General features: G+C 48.4%; 1 protein-coding gene across 1 annotated transcript in view; it reads right to left on the reverse strand.

The window, feature by feature from the left end:
- The window catches only part of ME3 (malic enzyme 3), a 175,223-nt gene that overhangs the window by 38,257 nt on the left and 121,950 nt on the right, over window positions 1-15,016 (reverse strand). Inside the window, exons 5-6 of the mRNA XM_070425814.1 lie at window positions 14,078-14,239; window positions 3,906-4,009 (exon numbers count right to left, since the gene is read on the reverse strand). Of these exons, the coding sequence (XP_070281915.1) occupies window positions 3,906-4,009; window positions 14,078-14,239 (266 nt within the window). The remainder of the gene's footprint in view (window positions 1-3,905; window positions 4,010-14,077; window positions 14,240-15,016) is intronic.

Below are 15,016 nucleotides of genomic sequence, written 5' to 3' on the forward strand. Positions count from 1 at the left end.
TGAGCAGGAATAGAAACTGAGATCCTTTGGTTCGAGGCCCGACACTCTAAACCAGTGCTTTTCAACCTTCTGGCCCTTTAAATACAGTTCCTCATGTTGTGACCCAACCATAAAATTATTGTCGTTGCTACTTCATAACTGTAATGTTGCTACTGTTATGAATCGTAATGTAAATATCTGATATGCAAGATGGTCTTAGGCGACCCCTGTGAAAGGATCGTTCAACAGCCAAAGGGGCCGCGACCCACAGGTTGACAACTGCTGCGAGTCTAAACACTCAGCCACACCAGCCAGGGCCATACTGACTCTTTTTCAGCACCACCCCCCGCCCCCTCCCCCCCCCCCCCGCCCCAAAATCTTATAACACATCTGCAAGAAGAGGAGCTTTTTATTAGTAGGATGTTTGGAAAGAGGCAAGGATGTTGAAGGTAGGAGTCAATGTTTCCTAAGGTTCTTTCTTAAAATACATTGTGTTTGGCTTTGGGGCTGCTGACTCACCCAAGGCCGGGCATTCCATCTTGGGGCTACTATATTCCCCAGAGTGCCTGGAGAGACCAGCTCCTTCCCCACCTACAGTATCCACAAACATCTGTGTTAGCTTATTAGAAACTCAAAACAACCCGCTGTCAAGGACACATTCTTCTTGGCTGACTCATGGCTCTCCCCAAGGGTTCACCCCTGGACTGCTTGTGTGTCTGTGAGACCATAAGCTGACTTTAATGATAATTTGAAGGGCCTCTTACATCCTAATTTATGTAACCTTCTCACATGAATAACAAGGTTTCCCTGTGGGGAATCATGGAATGACTAGTTACTCATTAGATAAGCAGTGATCCCTGGAAACAGGAAGCAGAAGAGAGGCTCTCACAGCCCATGCCATTCCCTTCTCTTGTCATCCACAGGAACTCAGCATTGTAGAAAGCAGTCTGGCCTCAGAGTCAGCAGACCCAGGTTCAGTTTGCTGCTCTGCCAGATGCTGTGTGACCTGATACAGTTCCTTGGCCTCTCAGGGCCTTGGTTTCCTATTCTATAAAGTGACAATAATAATACCTATCCTGCCAGCCAGGGATCTTAAGCAGTCCTAATAGAATGCTGGGGTGGGAAGGCATCTTAAAGAGTATCTGAAGCTTAAATTTCCTCTTATAAGAGCACTAGCAACAAGTCATGCAACCTATTCTTGAACTCTTTCTGGGACAGGGAACTCATTCTCACAGAAGGCCCAGTGCTTTGAGCTGAAAACTGCCTCCTTTGGCATTTTACCAATTGGTCTTTCTCCATGTGAGGATACAGAAACAAGTCCAGTCCTCTTCTGGAAGAACAGCTTTCAGATATCTGGAGGAAGTACCATGCTGTTGATATAGACAGAGCAGTCCCTAAGTCTTCTCCCACCAGGCTAAGCCTTTAACTTCCTTCACCATCAGGCTTGCTGTTCTCCAAAGACACTTTAGGGAATTTATGATCCTCAAAGTATCTTGTCCAGAACCAAATGTGGTATTCAGGATGGTCTGAAAGGGGGGCGGGGGGATTAAGTGGATGTTCACCTACCTTGTTCTAGATGCTATGCCTCTATTGGTAGATGTAGCTGACCCTTAAATTAGCTGCTTTGGTGGCCACATCTCATTAGCAGCACTTCCCCCATAATCCCAGCTTCAAATACCCAATGCTCTGATTACTATATCCTTTCTTTCCAGCTCATTCCATCTAGTACCCTGCCAGGGCTGACCAGCAGGCCCTGAGCGACTGATGAATAATGACTCTGACATATGTTTCTGTGAAAGAGAGGCCTAAGGGACTGCCTGGCTAGAGAAACCAAACAGCCTCATTTACCTGTCTTCTTAGGTCTTTATTATAACAACTAGAGGCCCAGTGCATGATATTCATGCACTGGTAGGGTCCCTAGTGGCTGCTTGCTGCCGGTCAGTACTCCCTCCCTTCCCTAGACTGGCCCCACCCCTGGCTGAACTTCTGGATGAACTCCCGGTGGGCGGGACAATTTGCATACTAGGCTTTTATTATATAGGATAGCTTGAACTAAAATTAACTATTAGATATTATCAGCAGGGTAAGCATTCTTGAGAAGACATATGCGACTGCAGTGTCCTTTAAGCAAGGATGTCTAAAGACTAAGCATAAAGATTCCAGTAAACACCTGGGGACTCAGACTTGTTTGGAAAAGTCAAGGCAGGGGCAGTTGCCTTCAGCCAATTCCCCTGGAGATTCAGACCTTTTGGAATTTCTTCCTTACAGGCTTTCCAACCAAGGCCCATGCTTCCCAACAGTACCCAAGTCAATAGTTTTTTGGCCTCACCAGGACTTCCCATCCATTGACCATAGTGCTGTCCCTGACCTTTCTCCACCACTGTGTCCTCATGTCCCTTCTTACCCAGTTTAGACCTCATGACATATCGCTATAATCACACCCTTGAATACACTCCCAATTCCTTTCTCTCTCTTTTTCTTTCTTGCATGGCAAAATCCCAGCACCGATTAAATCCTACTCTCTATTTCTACACAGCACCCAGACAGTTGAAACTGGCTAGAGAAAAACACAGAAATAGGTTAACTGGCCCCAGTTAACTTCATGACGAGTAACCTCAAGGGGGCCCATGGAGCTGCCCAGTAATCATCCTCTAATTCCCCAGTCTGGGCATTCTAGGTCATACTGCCTCCATCCTTAAGCCTCCACCACCTCCGTTCCCATCTTTACTCTCAGCAGATGATCTTGTCTTCACCCAATAGGGATTCCACAGGCTCTGGATCCCACTGCTCTGCCCTCCCTCTGTTCTGCGGATGGGCGTCTGTACTCCCAGCTAAGACTAAGCACTAGAACCTTGCCCTCTTGCTTCATAAGGAACTTTGCCCCCACATCCCATACTCTATTACTAACTTCCTTTTTTTTTTCTACAGGTCATTCCCATCCTATATAACGACAATATCATTTTCTCTCATTTTAGGAAACAAAATAAAAAAACACACAAAACAACAAAATGTTGCTGTTCAGTAACCTGCCCAAGGTCACAAACCTAGAAGTGTGTGGTGTGTGTGTGTGTGTGTGTGTGTGTGTGTGTGTCAGTCTTCCCACCCCAAAAGCCCACCCAAATGTGACTTCATAGGCTGCAGACGATGGAGCAGCTCTCTCTCCAGCCAATGCTTGGTTTGAATGGCTGAACTCGGTAAGAGACCACTTCGCCAAAGACATCCAGACCAGCTGTGTCATGCCTGGGCACTCCAGGGTCAGCAAGCAAGGTTGCAGGTTTTCAAGTGAGAAGGGGACCTGCCAAAACTGCGGGGACCTGCTGAGCTGCTGAAACTCTATCTTGACTGACTTGCCTGTCAGACTAAGTGTGGGTGTGCAGGGTGCTGTTTCCAGAACTCCCTCCCAGCAGCACGCCAGCCTCGGCAGGGTGAGCCGGTAGCCATGATGGCAGACAGATGGGGCAGGAAAGAGTGCGTGGAAGCGCCAATATTGTGCACCCCCATGCAGAGATGACACCTCATAAATCTCACAGGCTTAGCCCACGGTGGCTTATTAATGCTGCCTGGTCCCCACTTAGAGGTAGAAAGTGACAACCACTCACAACATCCCTAATTATGCCGAGAACCCAGAACAACTCAGGCTAAGAAGGTTTTCCTCCTGAAACACCAGATACTTAACTATCTCCAGATCATAGGCCTTCACCCATCACCTCTCTCCCGTCCCCTCTCTACTCCCAAACCTTCTTCCAGACAATGAGCCCATCTGGCGTTGAGACTTCCAAGTACATGGGTCCAGTTGGACTTTTCAGACCACCTGGAAAAGCACACGTCTATCGCCTCTTTTTTGTGTATCTGCCAAAACCAGTGTTGACTTTAGTCATGTGATCTCCTGAGAGCCCTCGTTCAAAAGGGACAGATGAGCCACTTACTTGTCTGTCACGGCCTGCATGAACTCATCCAACAGCTCATCGTACTTCTCCCCACGCACACGCGGGTGCTTCAGGCCGATGTACAGGGGGTCTCTGAGCAGCTCCTGCAACAGACAGCATCCATATCCTCAAGTGTCCTGGTTTAGTGGGAAGGACCAGGGGGTGAGAGGGGAAGAGGGAGGAGGAAGCCAGATGAGCCCCAGGTATCACCTCCAAAAGGTCTGAAGGCTAAGCCCCTGACTGAGGGTGGACTCCCAGGTGGTCCCATTTCAGAAACCAAGGATGCTTTGAACAGGCGAGCCTCTCCCTGACACAGTCTTCCCACCTCTGGCTGTGGCTTTGGGTGTATTTCAGAGCTTCTCAGCAGTGGTGCTGTTGACATTTTGCCTTGGATAATTCTTTGATGTGAGGGCTGAATGCATATTGCAGGATATTTAGCACTGGTCTCTGATCTCTAGCCACTATAAGTCAGTAGCACTCTCAGCTGTGACAATAAAAACGTGTCTGTAGACATTGCCAAATGTCTTTTTGGGGGGGCAAAATGCCACTGGTTGAGAACTGCCATAGACAGCATCTGGATTGGAGTATTGGATCCGGTCCCAAAGCCACTGATCTGGTTTCAAATTAGAAAAACTCCTTCCCTCCTTTCCTCCCTCCAAAGTCTTACTGAATACCTACCATGTGCCTGGTTGTATGCTAGGCCCTGAGGATACAAGAATAGAATGATATAACCTGAAATTCTTGTTCAAGAAAGATGCCTACCTTAATGCTAGCCAGTGTTAGGTGAATCCCCCCGCCCTCCCCTGCCCACTCCACCTCTTGTAGCTCTTTGTCAGAGCATTCACACACTGTTTGGATACCTTCTGTGTCTGCACTGGTGTGATGACCACGCACACTGGCTGACTTCCCACCTCTTCTATACTGCCCAGCCCCCCTCCATAGAATCAGTGGACTCACTTGTGTATGACATGGTTACTGAGCATCTGTTACTGACATTGGGCCTCACAGGGTTTGTAGATGAGTGAGGAATAGTTGCTGCCTTTAAGCTGCTCAGTCTCTGGCAGGTGGCTGATGAGTGAACGCACAAACTCTGCTACAGGGTAGAGCAACATTGATTTCTTTGGAAGAAAGTGTGGCCCATGGCAGCAAAGAGAAGGAGCAAAGTGATTCCCACTGGGAATGGAGGGTTGCATCATGGAGAAAACGGTTAGGCATTAGAAGATAGAGACAGATTTTGACAGGTGGTCTGGGCCCTCCAGGCTGAGAAGTCAGCACAGAGAAAGACTGGGGGCTGGAGCAGAAGGGGGAAAAAGTACCTGTGTGTTTAGGAAATAGGAAGTCATTCCATGAGCTAGTCTCCAGGAATCATCTATTTTTGTGTCTATCTCTCAAAAATATCAGCTCATTGAGGACCAGGTTGAGTGTTATCTTCATCTCCATTTGAACTGCTGCTGCAGATTCAGAGGTAAGGGAGCCATGGGCTGTGCCCTCCAGGGGCTTGGAGTCAAGTCTCACGTCCACCCTGGCCAGCTGTGTGGCCTCAGGCAAACCACACCACCTCTCGGAGCCTTCCTCTCACCTGTCCAATGGGGACGAAATTGCGATGAGCGACTGTGGCACAGGGTGATTGTGATGAGTAAGTGAAGCCATACATGTGAAAGAGCTTTGTGAATTACAACACACACTGAAAACTAATAGCAGTAGCTTTAACTGGCGTAGTGCTTCCTATGTGCTGCATGATAGGAAATATTCTAAGTACTGACGCTCCCCTACAAGGTGTGGCCACGGAGATGTGCCCCTCAGAACTCTCCTGAGAGAACCTGCTGAGGGTGGGTAGTTGGTGGACAGCTTCCAGCCACCACATTCTCTCCAGGCTGCTACCAGCCTGTGACTGAGCATGGTGGGTGCTAGGGTGGGCCAGTCCTGCACAGCTGGCACTCCTAATCTTTGCTCAGGGATTCCTATTGGCCTGAGACTTTCTCTTAGGGCTGGGTTGCAGACAGAGCTCTTCTTATTGTTTCCTTCCTTCCTTCTCTCCTTTCACCAATGCCATACCTGCATCATCTTCTAAGGCCCTGCCCACCTACCAATGACTTTTGCTTCCTCCTTTTCTTCTTTCTACACACCGTTGTCACATGTTTCCTGGAGGACACGAATGAAAAAAAATGGGGCCACAAGCCACAGAGAGGCTAAACAACCTGCCCAGATCTTGGGCTAGTAAGCGCAAAAGCCAGGATTCAAACTAAGCTACCTGGCTTGAGAGTCCATGAGTGTAACCACCAAGCTCTTAGTCGCTCTTCTGCACATCAACCAGAATTGACTTATTTTTTGTTAAAGACCCCGCTCTAGGTCCACACTATCTTGATGGTGCTATGGAAGGTGGTTGGGCAAAGGTGTAGGGGACAGGAAAGAACAGGAATGCCTGCCTTCCCAGCCCCTCACCCCCAATCCCGAGTCCATAGAATCTTGAGGTGGGTTTAATGCCTTTTCCAAGGCACCAAAGTCTAACTTAGAAAGAGCGTGGGTCCTTACCTTTTCTTAACGTCCTCACCCCCTGGATGACACATCCTTGAGATTGTTTAGGATTCTGCCCTGGCAGGGGTGTGTGTGTGTGTGTGTGTGTGTGTGTGTGTGTGTGACTAAAGGATGATAGTGGCATACATATGGTGCCTACCATTGCACATGTCACTTTCAAAGTGACCATGTAAAAGCCACTGAAGGCAGCAATCAGGTAAGAGTGCACAATAAAGTAAATGATGGTATAACTACTTGATGGACAGCTAGACATTCATTAAAATGGGTGGTTTTTAAAAAATATTTTTATTTTTATTGATTTCAGAGAGGAAGGGAGAGGGAGAGAGAGAGAGAGAGAAACATCAGTGATGAGAGAGGATCATTGATCGGCTGCCTCCTGCATGCCCCCTACAGAAGATCGAGCCCGAAACCCAGGCATGTGCCCTTGACCAGAATCGAACCTGGGACCCTTCAGTCCGCAGGCCGATGCTCTATCCACTGAACCAAACCAACTAGAGCAAAATGGGTGGTTTTTAAGACTATGCAGCCGCCTGGACAAATGCAGGTGAGATTATTTAAAGTGAAAAAAGCAGGATACAGAATTGCTATCCTAATATGAATCGTTTGAAACACACACATATAGCCTGGAAGGGCATACAAAAATACTGATAAAAATAGTAAAACTCTTGGCATTTGCAGAAAATATTCACTTTTTTAGTTCTTATAGAGATGAAAGGGTCCATGTTAAGTTTCACTTTGTAATGTTGCCAAGCCACAGATGTGACTGGTGGTGGGTCAGGCAGCAGAGTGAATTTCTTAGTGCTGCATATGTGGTTTCTGGGGTGAGCCAAATTCTCTAGTGGTACTGAAGAATTTTAGGAGTTTCCAAACATTTCTCAGCATATCTGCATTTAACACGAAAGGTCAATCATAATGAGGTACCATTGAGCTATAAGGGTGACAATACAAAGCTTTAAAAGGTCCTTATATTTAATTTTATAATAAGATGTTTTATGCCTGAAATGCTTCAAAGGTTAGCATACAAAAATATTGTAAAGAAAGTTTCTATATGGAGATGACATTAAAAATAGCTTCTTATATTCGTTTAGAACTTTCAAGTAATCTCACTCCTTCGGAATCAAAAGTCATTTGATCCTTTGGTCTTACACATTCTCATCCCCGTTTGACAGATGAGGAAGGTGGAGCTCCAGGGCTTGAATACATTGCCCAAGCTGACACAGCCGGAAAGTCGTTGAGCTGAAACCGAGCCTTGCTTTGCCTGGGTCTCATGACAGTGCCTTTTCGGCCCCATCATTTGATGGCGTGGTGACCGGGGAGCCTGAGGTGGCTCCTCCCCTTCTGCCTGGTCCCCCTGTAAGAGTTCAGCAGTGGCTGGGAAGGCCCAGGCTGTTACCCCGCAGACCAGGCTGGGGAGCATGGGAGCCAGAATGGACACAGTCCGTGTCCACATCTCCGCCAGCCGGGTCTCCTTTGGCAGGAGGGGTGGAGCTCCCTCAGCTGTCTTAGCACCACGTGGAACAAGAAGTCCACGTTCTGCCCTGCGTTCCACTGAGCAATGTGTCTCTAAGAATGACTGCCCGCAAGGGGCTGGACCCTCTCTCCTTGCAGTCCTCCTCCATTCTGGACTTCCTCACATAATTGTTAAGAAGTTTCTAGCAGGCAGTATTGCCAGATGAAATACAGGAGGGCCAGTTAGATTTGAACTTCAGATGGACAATAATTTTTTAGTATAAATTTGCCCCAAGTACTGCATGGAATGTACTTATGCTAACAAATGTTAGCTATTTACCTAACATTTAAATTCAACTGCTGTTCTATATTTCTCTTTGCTAAATCCAGTAACCCTATCAAGAGAGGCAGAAGGAATCTTAAAGTTGGCAGGCAGGGCACTGCAGCGGAGAGGGCACTGCTGGGTCTGCTGGCCCTGGTCAGGATGGCCCCATGAGCACCCTCAGTATGGCCCCCATGAGCACCCTCAATATGGCCTGGCTTTAGAATCAGAAGGGGTTCTGGGCTTTGGAATAGGTGGGGTGTGAATTTAGGCTCTGTCACTTAACTAGCTCTGTGACTTTGGACAAGGTATTTAACTTCACCCTGGTTCATTTTTCTTCTTTTTTCTTCTGTGAAATCAGGATAATAATGATCCTATTGCATAACGCAAGCTCTTTGAGGGAAAGGTCCTGTATTCATCTGCGTCTCCTCAGTGATTTTGCACATAGCAGGCCCTTGAAAGGTGCTTACTGATTGAGTGGCATGAATTCTAGAACTGGACTAAGGAGATGCTGGATTAAGGACTACGAAGGTCTTAGAAATCACTTGGTTCAGCTTCCTGTACATGAGTTTTTAAGGCCTGAAAAGGTTAAGTGAGCTGCCCAAGGTCACAAAGCAAATTAGGTGGGACCAGCAGGGTGGAAAGGACAGCTTCCAGATCAGGGGTCTTCCCAGGAGGGACTAACTAACTCAAGCCTGGCTGCTTCCCCTTATTAGGTAGTTACCAAGGTTCGGAACTAAATAAATTTGTAACTTTAGGCTAAGGCCTTTATCCTAAGCAGGCGAGCCAGAACTTCCTCCTCTGCCATGGGAGTTGAAGGTGCCCTCTGTGGCTGTCTGCCCAGTTCTGACTCCTAAGGGTTTTCTTGCAGTTGAAATGCAATGAAAACAGAATGGCTTCCCCCTCCTCACTGCCATGCACTAGATTGAAGCTGGAAAAGAGATGAACCTCTGGTCTGGGAAAATCTTCATCTTGCACAGCGACAGGCACACAGTGTTACTCAGAGGGCATCTGGGGGCCTGGGGAGGCCGTGGCATTGGGTTCCCACTGGGGACACAGTTCATTGTCTCCCCTCCCTCCCACCCCGCTTGGGGAGGCAGTCATGCCCAGCACACATTTCTCTGGAAGCTCATTAAGCCCAAGGGTGAGCTGTACAGATCCTGGGAAGGGCCCCTCATTGGCCACAGGTGTGCAGACAGTGAGGGCCTCCACTGGCACCTCATGGTGATTGCTGATGATTTATTAGCTGCAAAAGGAGCATCTCGAGAGGCGGGGGTTTGGCGATCCCAGCTATTCAGTAACACCTAAGGCACCGTTTACCAGGCTCTGTTGATAGTTTGTTTCCATGTGTGTTTCCCCACAAGCCAACAGGCCTGCTCCCCCTTCCCACCCTCCCCTCCCCCCAACAGTCAGTTCCACAGAGATTCACACAGCATCTCGTTGGGAGGTGGATCCATCAAAACTCAAGACTTCTGCCAGGAGAAGTCCTCTAGGGCTCAGGGGCCATTTTAAAGTCACCCCCCCTGCCCCAGATTGCCCCATAGAACCCTTAGCTCAGAGCGGGATGAGCACGGGGGGCTTGGACTCAAATACGGTGGAAGCCATTTCTGCTCTGGGACCTCTTTTCCTGTATGAAATGATGGGGTTAATTAGAAGTATGTCAGGTCTCTTCTAACACGGACAGTCTGTGCCCCTGCTGTGTGTGGTTGAAGCAAAATGCACACCCCAGTCTGCACACAGCCATGCCGGAGAGCCGAGAGCAGGTGCACCGCCTGACTGGGGCTCCCTCCCCCTACCCGGTTGGACGGTAGTCACATGTCCCTTCTCACTGCCTCACATATTTGTTTTTCCAAACCTTCTGGATGGGTCAGGTAAAAGTGACTCAGAGTTTCAGGGCTGCGGACCCAGATGTTTTCCTTCAACAGGAAGCCTGGAGGTGTTTTCTCTGACTAGAGAGCTCCTGTGGCCCCAGGAGGTTTTGCAGAGACATACACACAGATGGTCCAGTTGTTCCGACACTACACACCGTCACACAGCGCCCTCCACGCACTGACATATTGCTCCGGCTTGCTCTGCGGGAGGGATGTGCCCCAAGACTTCTGGGCGGGAAAATCTTGCAAATTGATTCATTTCCTAAATAAGAACTGTAGTGTGAGAGATCACACAATACATCCATTTGAAAAGAGTTAAGTCACCATCTTCCCAATGGTGGTCACTTGGTGATTCTGGATTTTTGTGTCCTGAGTTTATCGAAGAAGGTTTGATGGGGGTTCACCTTTTTTTTGGAGGGGGGGTGGGAGACCATGGGAATAGCATGAATCATCCTGACTTGATCCTGAGGGTCTATGGACCCCTTACTATGTGAAATACCTACCCTCCCAGTCTTCTCTTCCTAGCCTGTAACCTGGCTTCTCTGAGCAGCATGCCATGGCAGACAAGGCTGCTCTGCAGCCAGAGACCCAGGTTCAAATCCCAGCTCTGACGCTAGGAGCTGTGAGACCTGGGGTGAGTTCTCAGTTAACAGGTTTGTCTCAGTTTTCTCATCTGTAAAACAGGGAGAACCATATCTCCTATAGCTGTTGTAAAAATTAAAAGAGATGAAGATACGTAATCCCTAGAACTATGCCTGGCGCACCACAGGTGCTGGTTTGGTCCCCGTGGCCTGGGTGGGAACAGCTCTTTCTCACTAGGTGTTGCAAGGGCGGGTCAGGCTGTGCTCCTCCTCTCAGCTGGGGAACACTCTGGTTCCTTCCGACAGGAGGGAGCGGGCCTGGGGGAGCTCTCTCCCTTCCACAACCAGGAAGAGGTGATTCAGAGGCCTGAAGCCGCAGGGGGGGAAGCAGACATTTTGAGCAGATGTGGCACATTAGCTATGAAAATGATCAATTAGGTGTCAATGTTGAAACACTGACAAGGAGGTATTCCACCCACGCCTGGCTCTCATCCGTCTCCCTCATGCCCAGCAGACTGCCTGACACCGACTAAACACTCAATAAATACATTTAATAGATAAATAAATGTCAAAGTCAATAAATAAATTTAACTTGTTCAATAAAGAGAAGGTATTCCCAGAATAATCTTCATTGAAAAATCTAGGACAAAATCATGGGCACATTATGATTACAACCAGGTAATAACTACATCTGTGTACAGTATAATGCATAGACAAAGATTAGATGGAGCGTTGTGGGAGAAATGCCATTTCCCTTTTCTTTTTTTTTAAATAAAGATTTTAAAGCAACTTTAGTAATAAAAACTCTAAAAATAAAAAAATGACCTTTAGTTATAAAACAACAGAAACCCAGGCAGGTGGTGTGGTGAGGACGAGGATCCCAGCCTGGCTGCTTTTAGCCGAGCTTCTCTGGGCCTCAGTTTACCCTACTGTGTAAAAAGAGGGCAATAATGGATGTTCTACTCACAGGGTTATTGTCAGGCTTAAGCGGGGTGGTCTGTGCACATGGCATGGCCACGGTTACTCATAGGGTCCTGCTATCTTTTCTGCTGAGTTTGTTACAGGTTGGGGCCCGCTCTAAACTTCAGCACATCATTGCTGGGAGCTGGACCTTCAACGCCAAAAGATTTTTTTAAAAAATATGTTTTTACTGATTTGAGAAAGAAAGGGAGAGGGATAGAGAAATAGAAACATCAATGAGAGAGAACCATCGGCTGCCTTCTGCATGCTCCCTCCTGGGGGTAGAGCCTGCAACCCGGGCCTGTGCTTTGACCTGGAATCGAACCAGTGACCTTTTGGTTAATGGGTCGACGCTCAAGCATTGAGCCAAACCGGCCGGGTAACGACAAAGGATCTTAATGCATCTGCTAGAGGCCACCAATACCCTTCTGGGGGATGCAATGGTTCCCCCCCCCTCCCCCTCCCTTTTTTTTTTTTTTTTTTTTTTTTTTTTTTGCTGAGAGCTAGCTTTTAGGAGACAGAGAGCGAAGGTCTATATTAAACCCAGCTGAAGCACAGCAGGAGGTGTCAGATTCGAATAGTCACTGAAACAAAGTGTGTTACATGCATGCATGGTTTCACACATGTTCCTTGTGGCTGAGGGACAATTTCAGTAAAACCCAGGCATCTGGCTCCGGGGAGGGAACCACAGTGCAGAGCCAACCTTGAAGGCTGTTGTTGACGAGCAACTCTAAATCTTGTGCCACCATCCGCCTCCTGTCTCCTAGGCTGGTGGGGAGGCATATGGAGAAGAGCTTTAGGGGTGGAAGAACACACAGAAACCTCCTGTTCCTGTTCCTTCTTGTACCAGAAGGGGAATCGAGTCTAGATTGGAACAGGGACTCACCCGGCTGCCAGGGGTACTGAGCCCAGCATCCCTGCCTCCCAGTTCAGTACTTCTCCCCCTCCCCTTGTCCTGCCTCCTGCTCCCATGATTTCCCAGCTCTGAAGCAACGTCTGCCCCTGTCCACTCATGGGTGGTATCTGTGGATGAAGCCTGAATAAGCATCATTCCTCATGAGCTACAGCGTGCATTCTGTTCAGAAGCAGGGACGTGTAGTGTCCAGGGAGGAGGAGGCCATGCAAAGTCAAGGCAAGTTTTCTTGAGAGAGGTCATCGCAGAATGCATATACATAAAACCTATTTGACAGTGTGAGTCAAGAATCTAAAAAGTGACCATTCCCTTTGCTTCAATATTTCCATTTCCAGGAATTTGTCTTTAGGAGAAACTCAGAGATGGAAACAGACTGAGCTGCAAAAATGGGTATCGGAGCACAATTACATCAGCAAGAAGATCAGAAACCACCTAAGCATCCCACAGTGGAGGCTTTCCTGTGAAAATTATGACATAGCTGGCAGCTCTGCCAATGACCTTGTGGAAGAATGGCTAATGACCTCGGAGAAAGGTGATGAATGACATTACATTTTAAAAAGCAGGATATAGACCTGTCTGTGCGACAAAATCCCAATTTTGCTTTTATAAATGTCTTGAGGAGATAAGGTTAGAAGGAAATGACCAAACTGTAAGCAATGATTGGTGTTGGTTGTGTGACTGATATTTTATTTTAATACTTCTTTGGGTTTTCTCAATTTAAAAAATATGAACATGCCCCCATTTTAAACTCAGAGATAAATGTCCTTAGGAAGGAATTCTTGGATATTTCTTCATGTTCACTGACAGACACACAGAGCTGAGACCACAGGCATGCACAAAGCCCATATCCCAGGGTGGTGGTACTCTCAGGGTGGTGGTACTCCCAGGGTGGTGGTACTCTCAGGGTGGTGGTACTCTCAGGGTGGTGGTACTCCCAGGGTGGTGGTACTTCCGGGGTGGTGGTATTCCCAGCTGCTTAAATCCTAAACCACCTGGGGCCCAGTAGGTGGATCTCACCCACAGCCTGGGTCAGTTTCTCCCCCTGGGTTTACAGGACCCTTAGTTATCTGGTCCAGGCCATGGCCCTGAAGTGTTGAGTTTTAACCCTTTCACTGAGGAAGCTCGCCTCTAAAATACTGAAAACACCCAGTCTGCAGCCACTTCCATCAGTGGCCTCTTCACGAATGGACCAGAGAGAAGCCTGAGGGTGTGGAGGCTGCCTGGGATCATGGAGAAAGGAAGCAGGGGAAGCCCAAACAGGGGCTGAGGGAAGAAGACCCATCGTGGAGAGTCTCAGGAGGCAGAGAAGCAGGAAGACCCAGCAGTGGCTGAGGGAAGAAGAGCTGGGAGGTTGGGGCGGGCAAGCAGGGAGGAGGACGGTTTCCACTCCACAGCTGTGTAGAGACAGAGTCCTGGCAAAGGGGACCCAGCAAAGAAATGGCCTGATGCTTTGTAGATACAACTGCCCCACGAAGGTGCTCCCCACCCCATCCCAGCTGCCACCTTCCGGCCCCCGATCTCCTGCCCACGTAGCATGTTACCTCGTTGTTGGTGCCAACGTCCAGCAGGACAGGGAGGCACTGCTGTGGGTTGACCCCTCCGCACGCTGTGTACAGGGCCAGCTTGCCCACAGGGATGCCCATGCCGTAGCAGCCCAGGTCTCCTAAGCCCAGGATGCGCTCGCCATCAGTCACCACCACGGCCTGAGAAACAAAGCAAGACACCATCAATCACCGGCAGCGCCTCCTGTGACCAAGTGCGGGTCTTGACAGCTCTGGCATGTCAGACTGACAGCTGACGCCCGCTGCCTCTGCTGGGGATGAAACAGCTTGTCTGGGATGAGGCCAAAGCTCCCTTCAGCTGCAGGTGGCAGGCTGGTGAAGAACCCCACTGAGAAGATGACAGAAAGACACCTGTCTTGCATTCAGAGGTTGGGGTGGGGGCTGCAGAAACAGCTGGAGGGAAAACACATCTAGTCACTCTCTCCCTCAAAGAAACCAGGCAGACAGGCTCAGCTTGAGATTTGAGGGGCAGGGAGGGAAGGACATGAGCAAAGGAGATAATGAAAAACAAGTGTTCATGCTGCTGCTACAACCCTAGGGCAGTGGTTGGCAAACTCATTAGTCAACAGAACCAAATATCAACAGTACAACGATTGAAATTTCTTTTGAGAGCCAAATTTTTTAAACTTAAACTATATAGGTAGGTATATTGTTATTAACTTAATTAGGGTACTCCTAAGGCTTAGGAAAAGCCACACTCAAGGGGCCAAAGAGCCGCATGTGGCTCGTGAGCTGCAGTTTGCTGACCACGGCCCTAGGGTTTAGAGACCCTGCTCTTGGCCCTGCTCTGGAATGCGATAAATCCAGTGTGCAAAGGACAGAGCTCCCGTGACATCTGCTGGGGTCACTTTTTCACAGGAAACCAGGATGGTTCTCAAGCTGTACTGGGATTTGCCTTTGTGTTTAGGCAAATAATCA

This window comes from Myotis yumanensis, unplaced genomic scaffold (assembly GCF_028538775.1).
Source record: "Myotis yumanensis isolate MYYU_CA2020_CCGP unplaced genomic scaffold, mMyoYum1.0.hap1 SCAF_10, whole genome shotgun sequence".
Lineage (NCBI taxonomy): Eukaryota > Metazoa > Chordata > Mammalia > Chiroptera > Vespertilionidae > Myotis > Myotis yumanensis.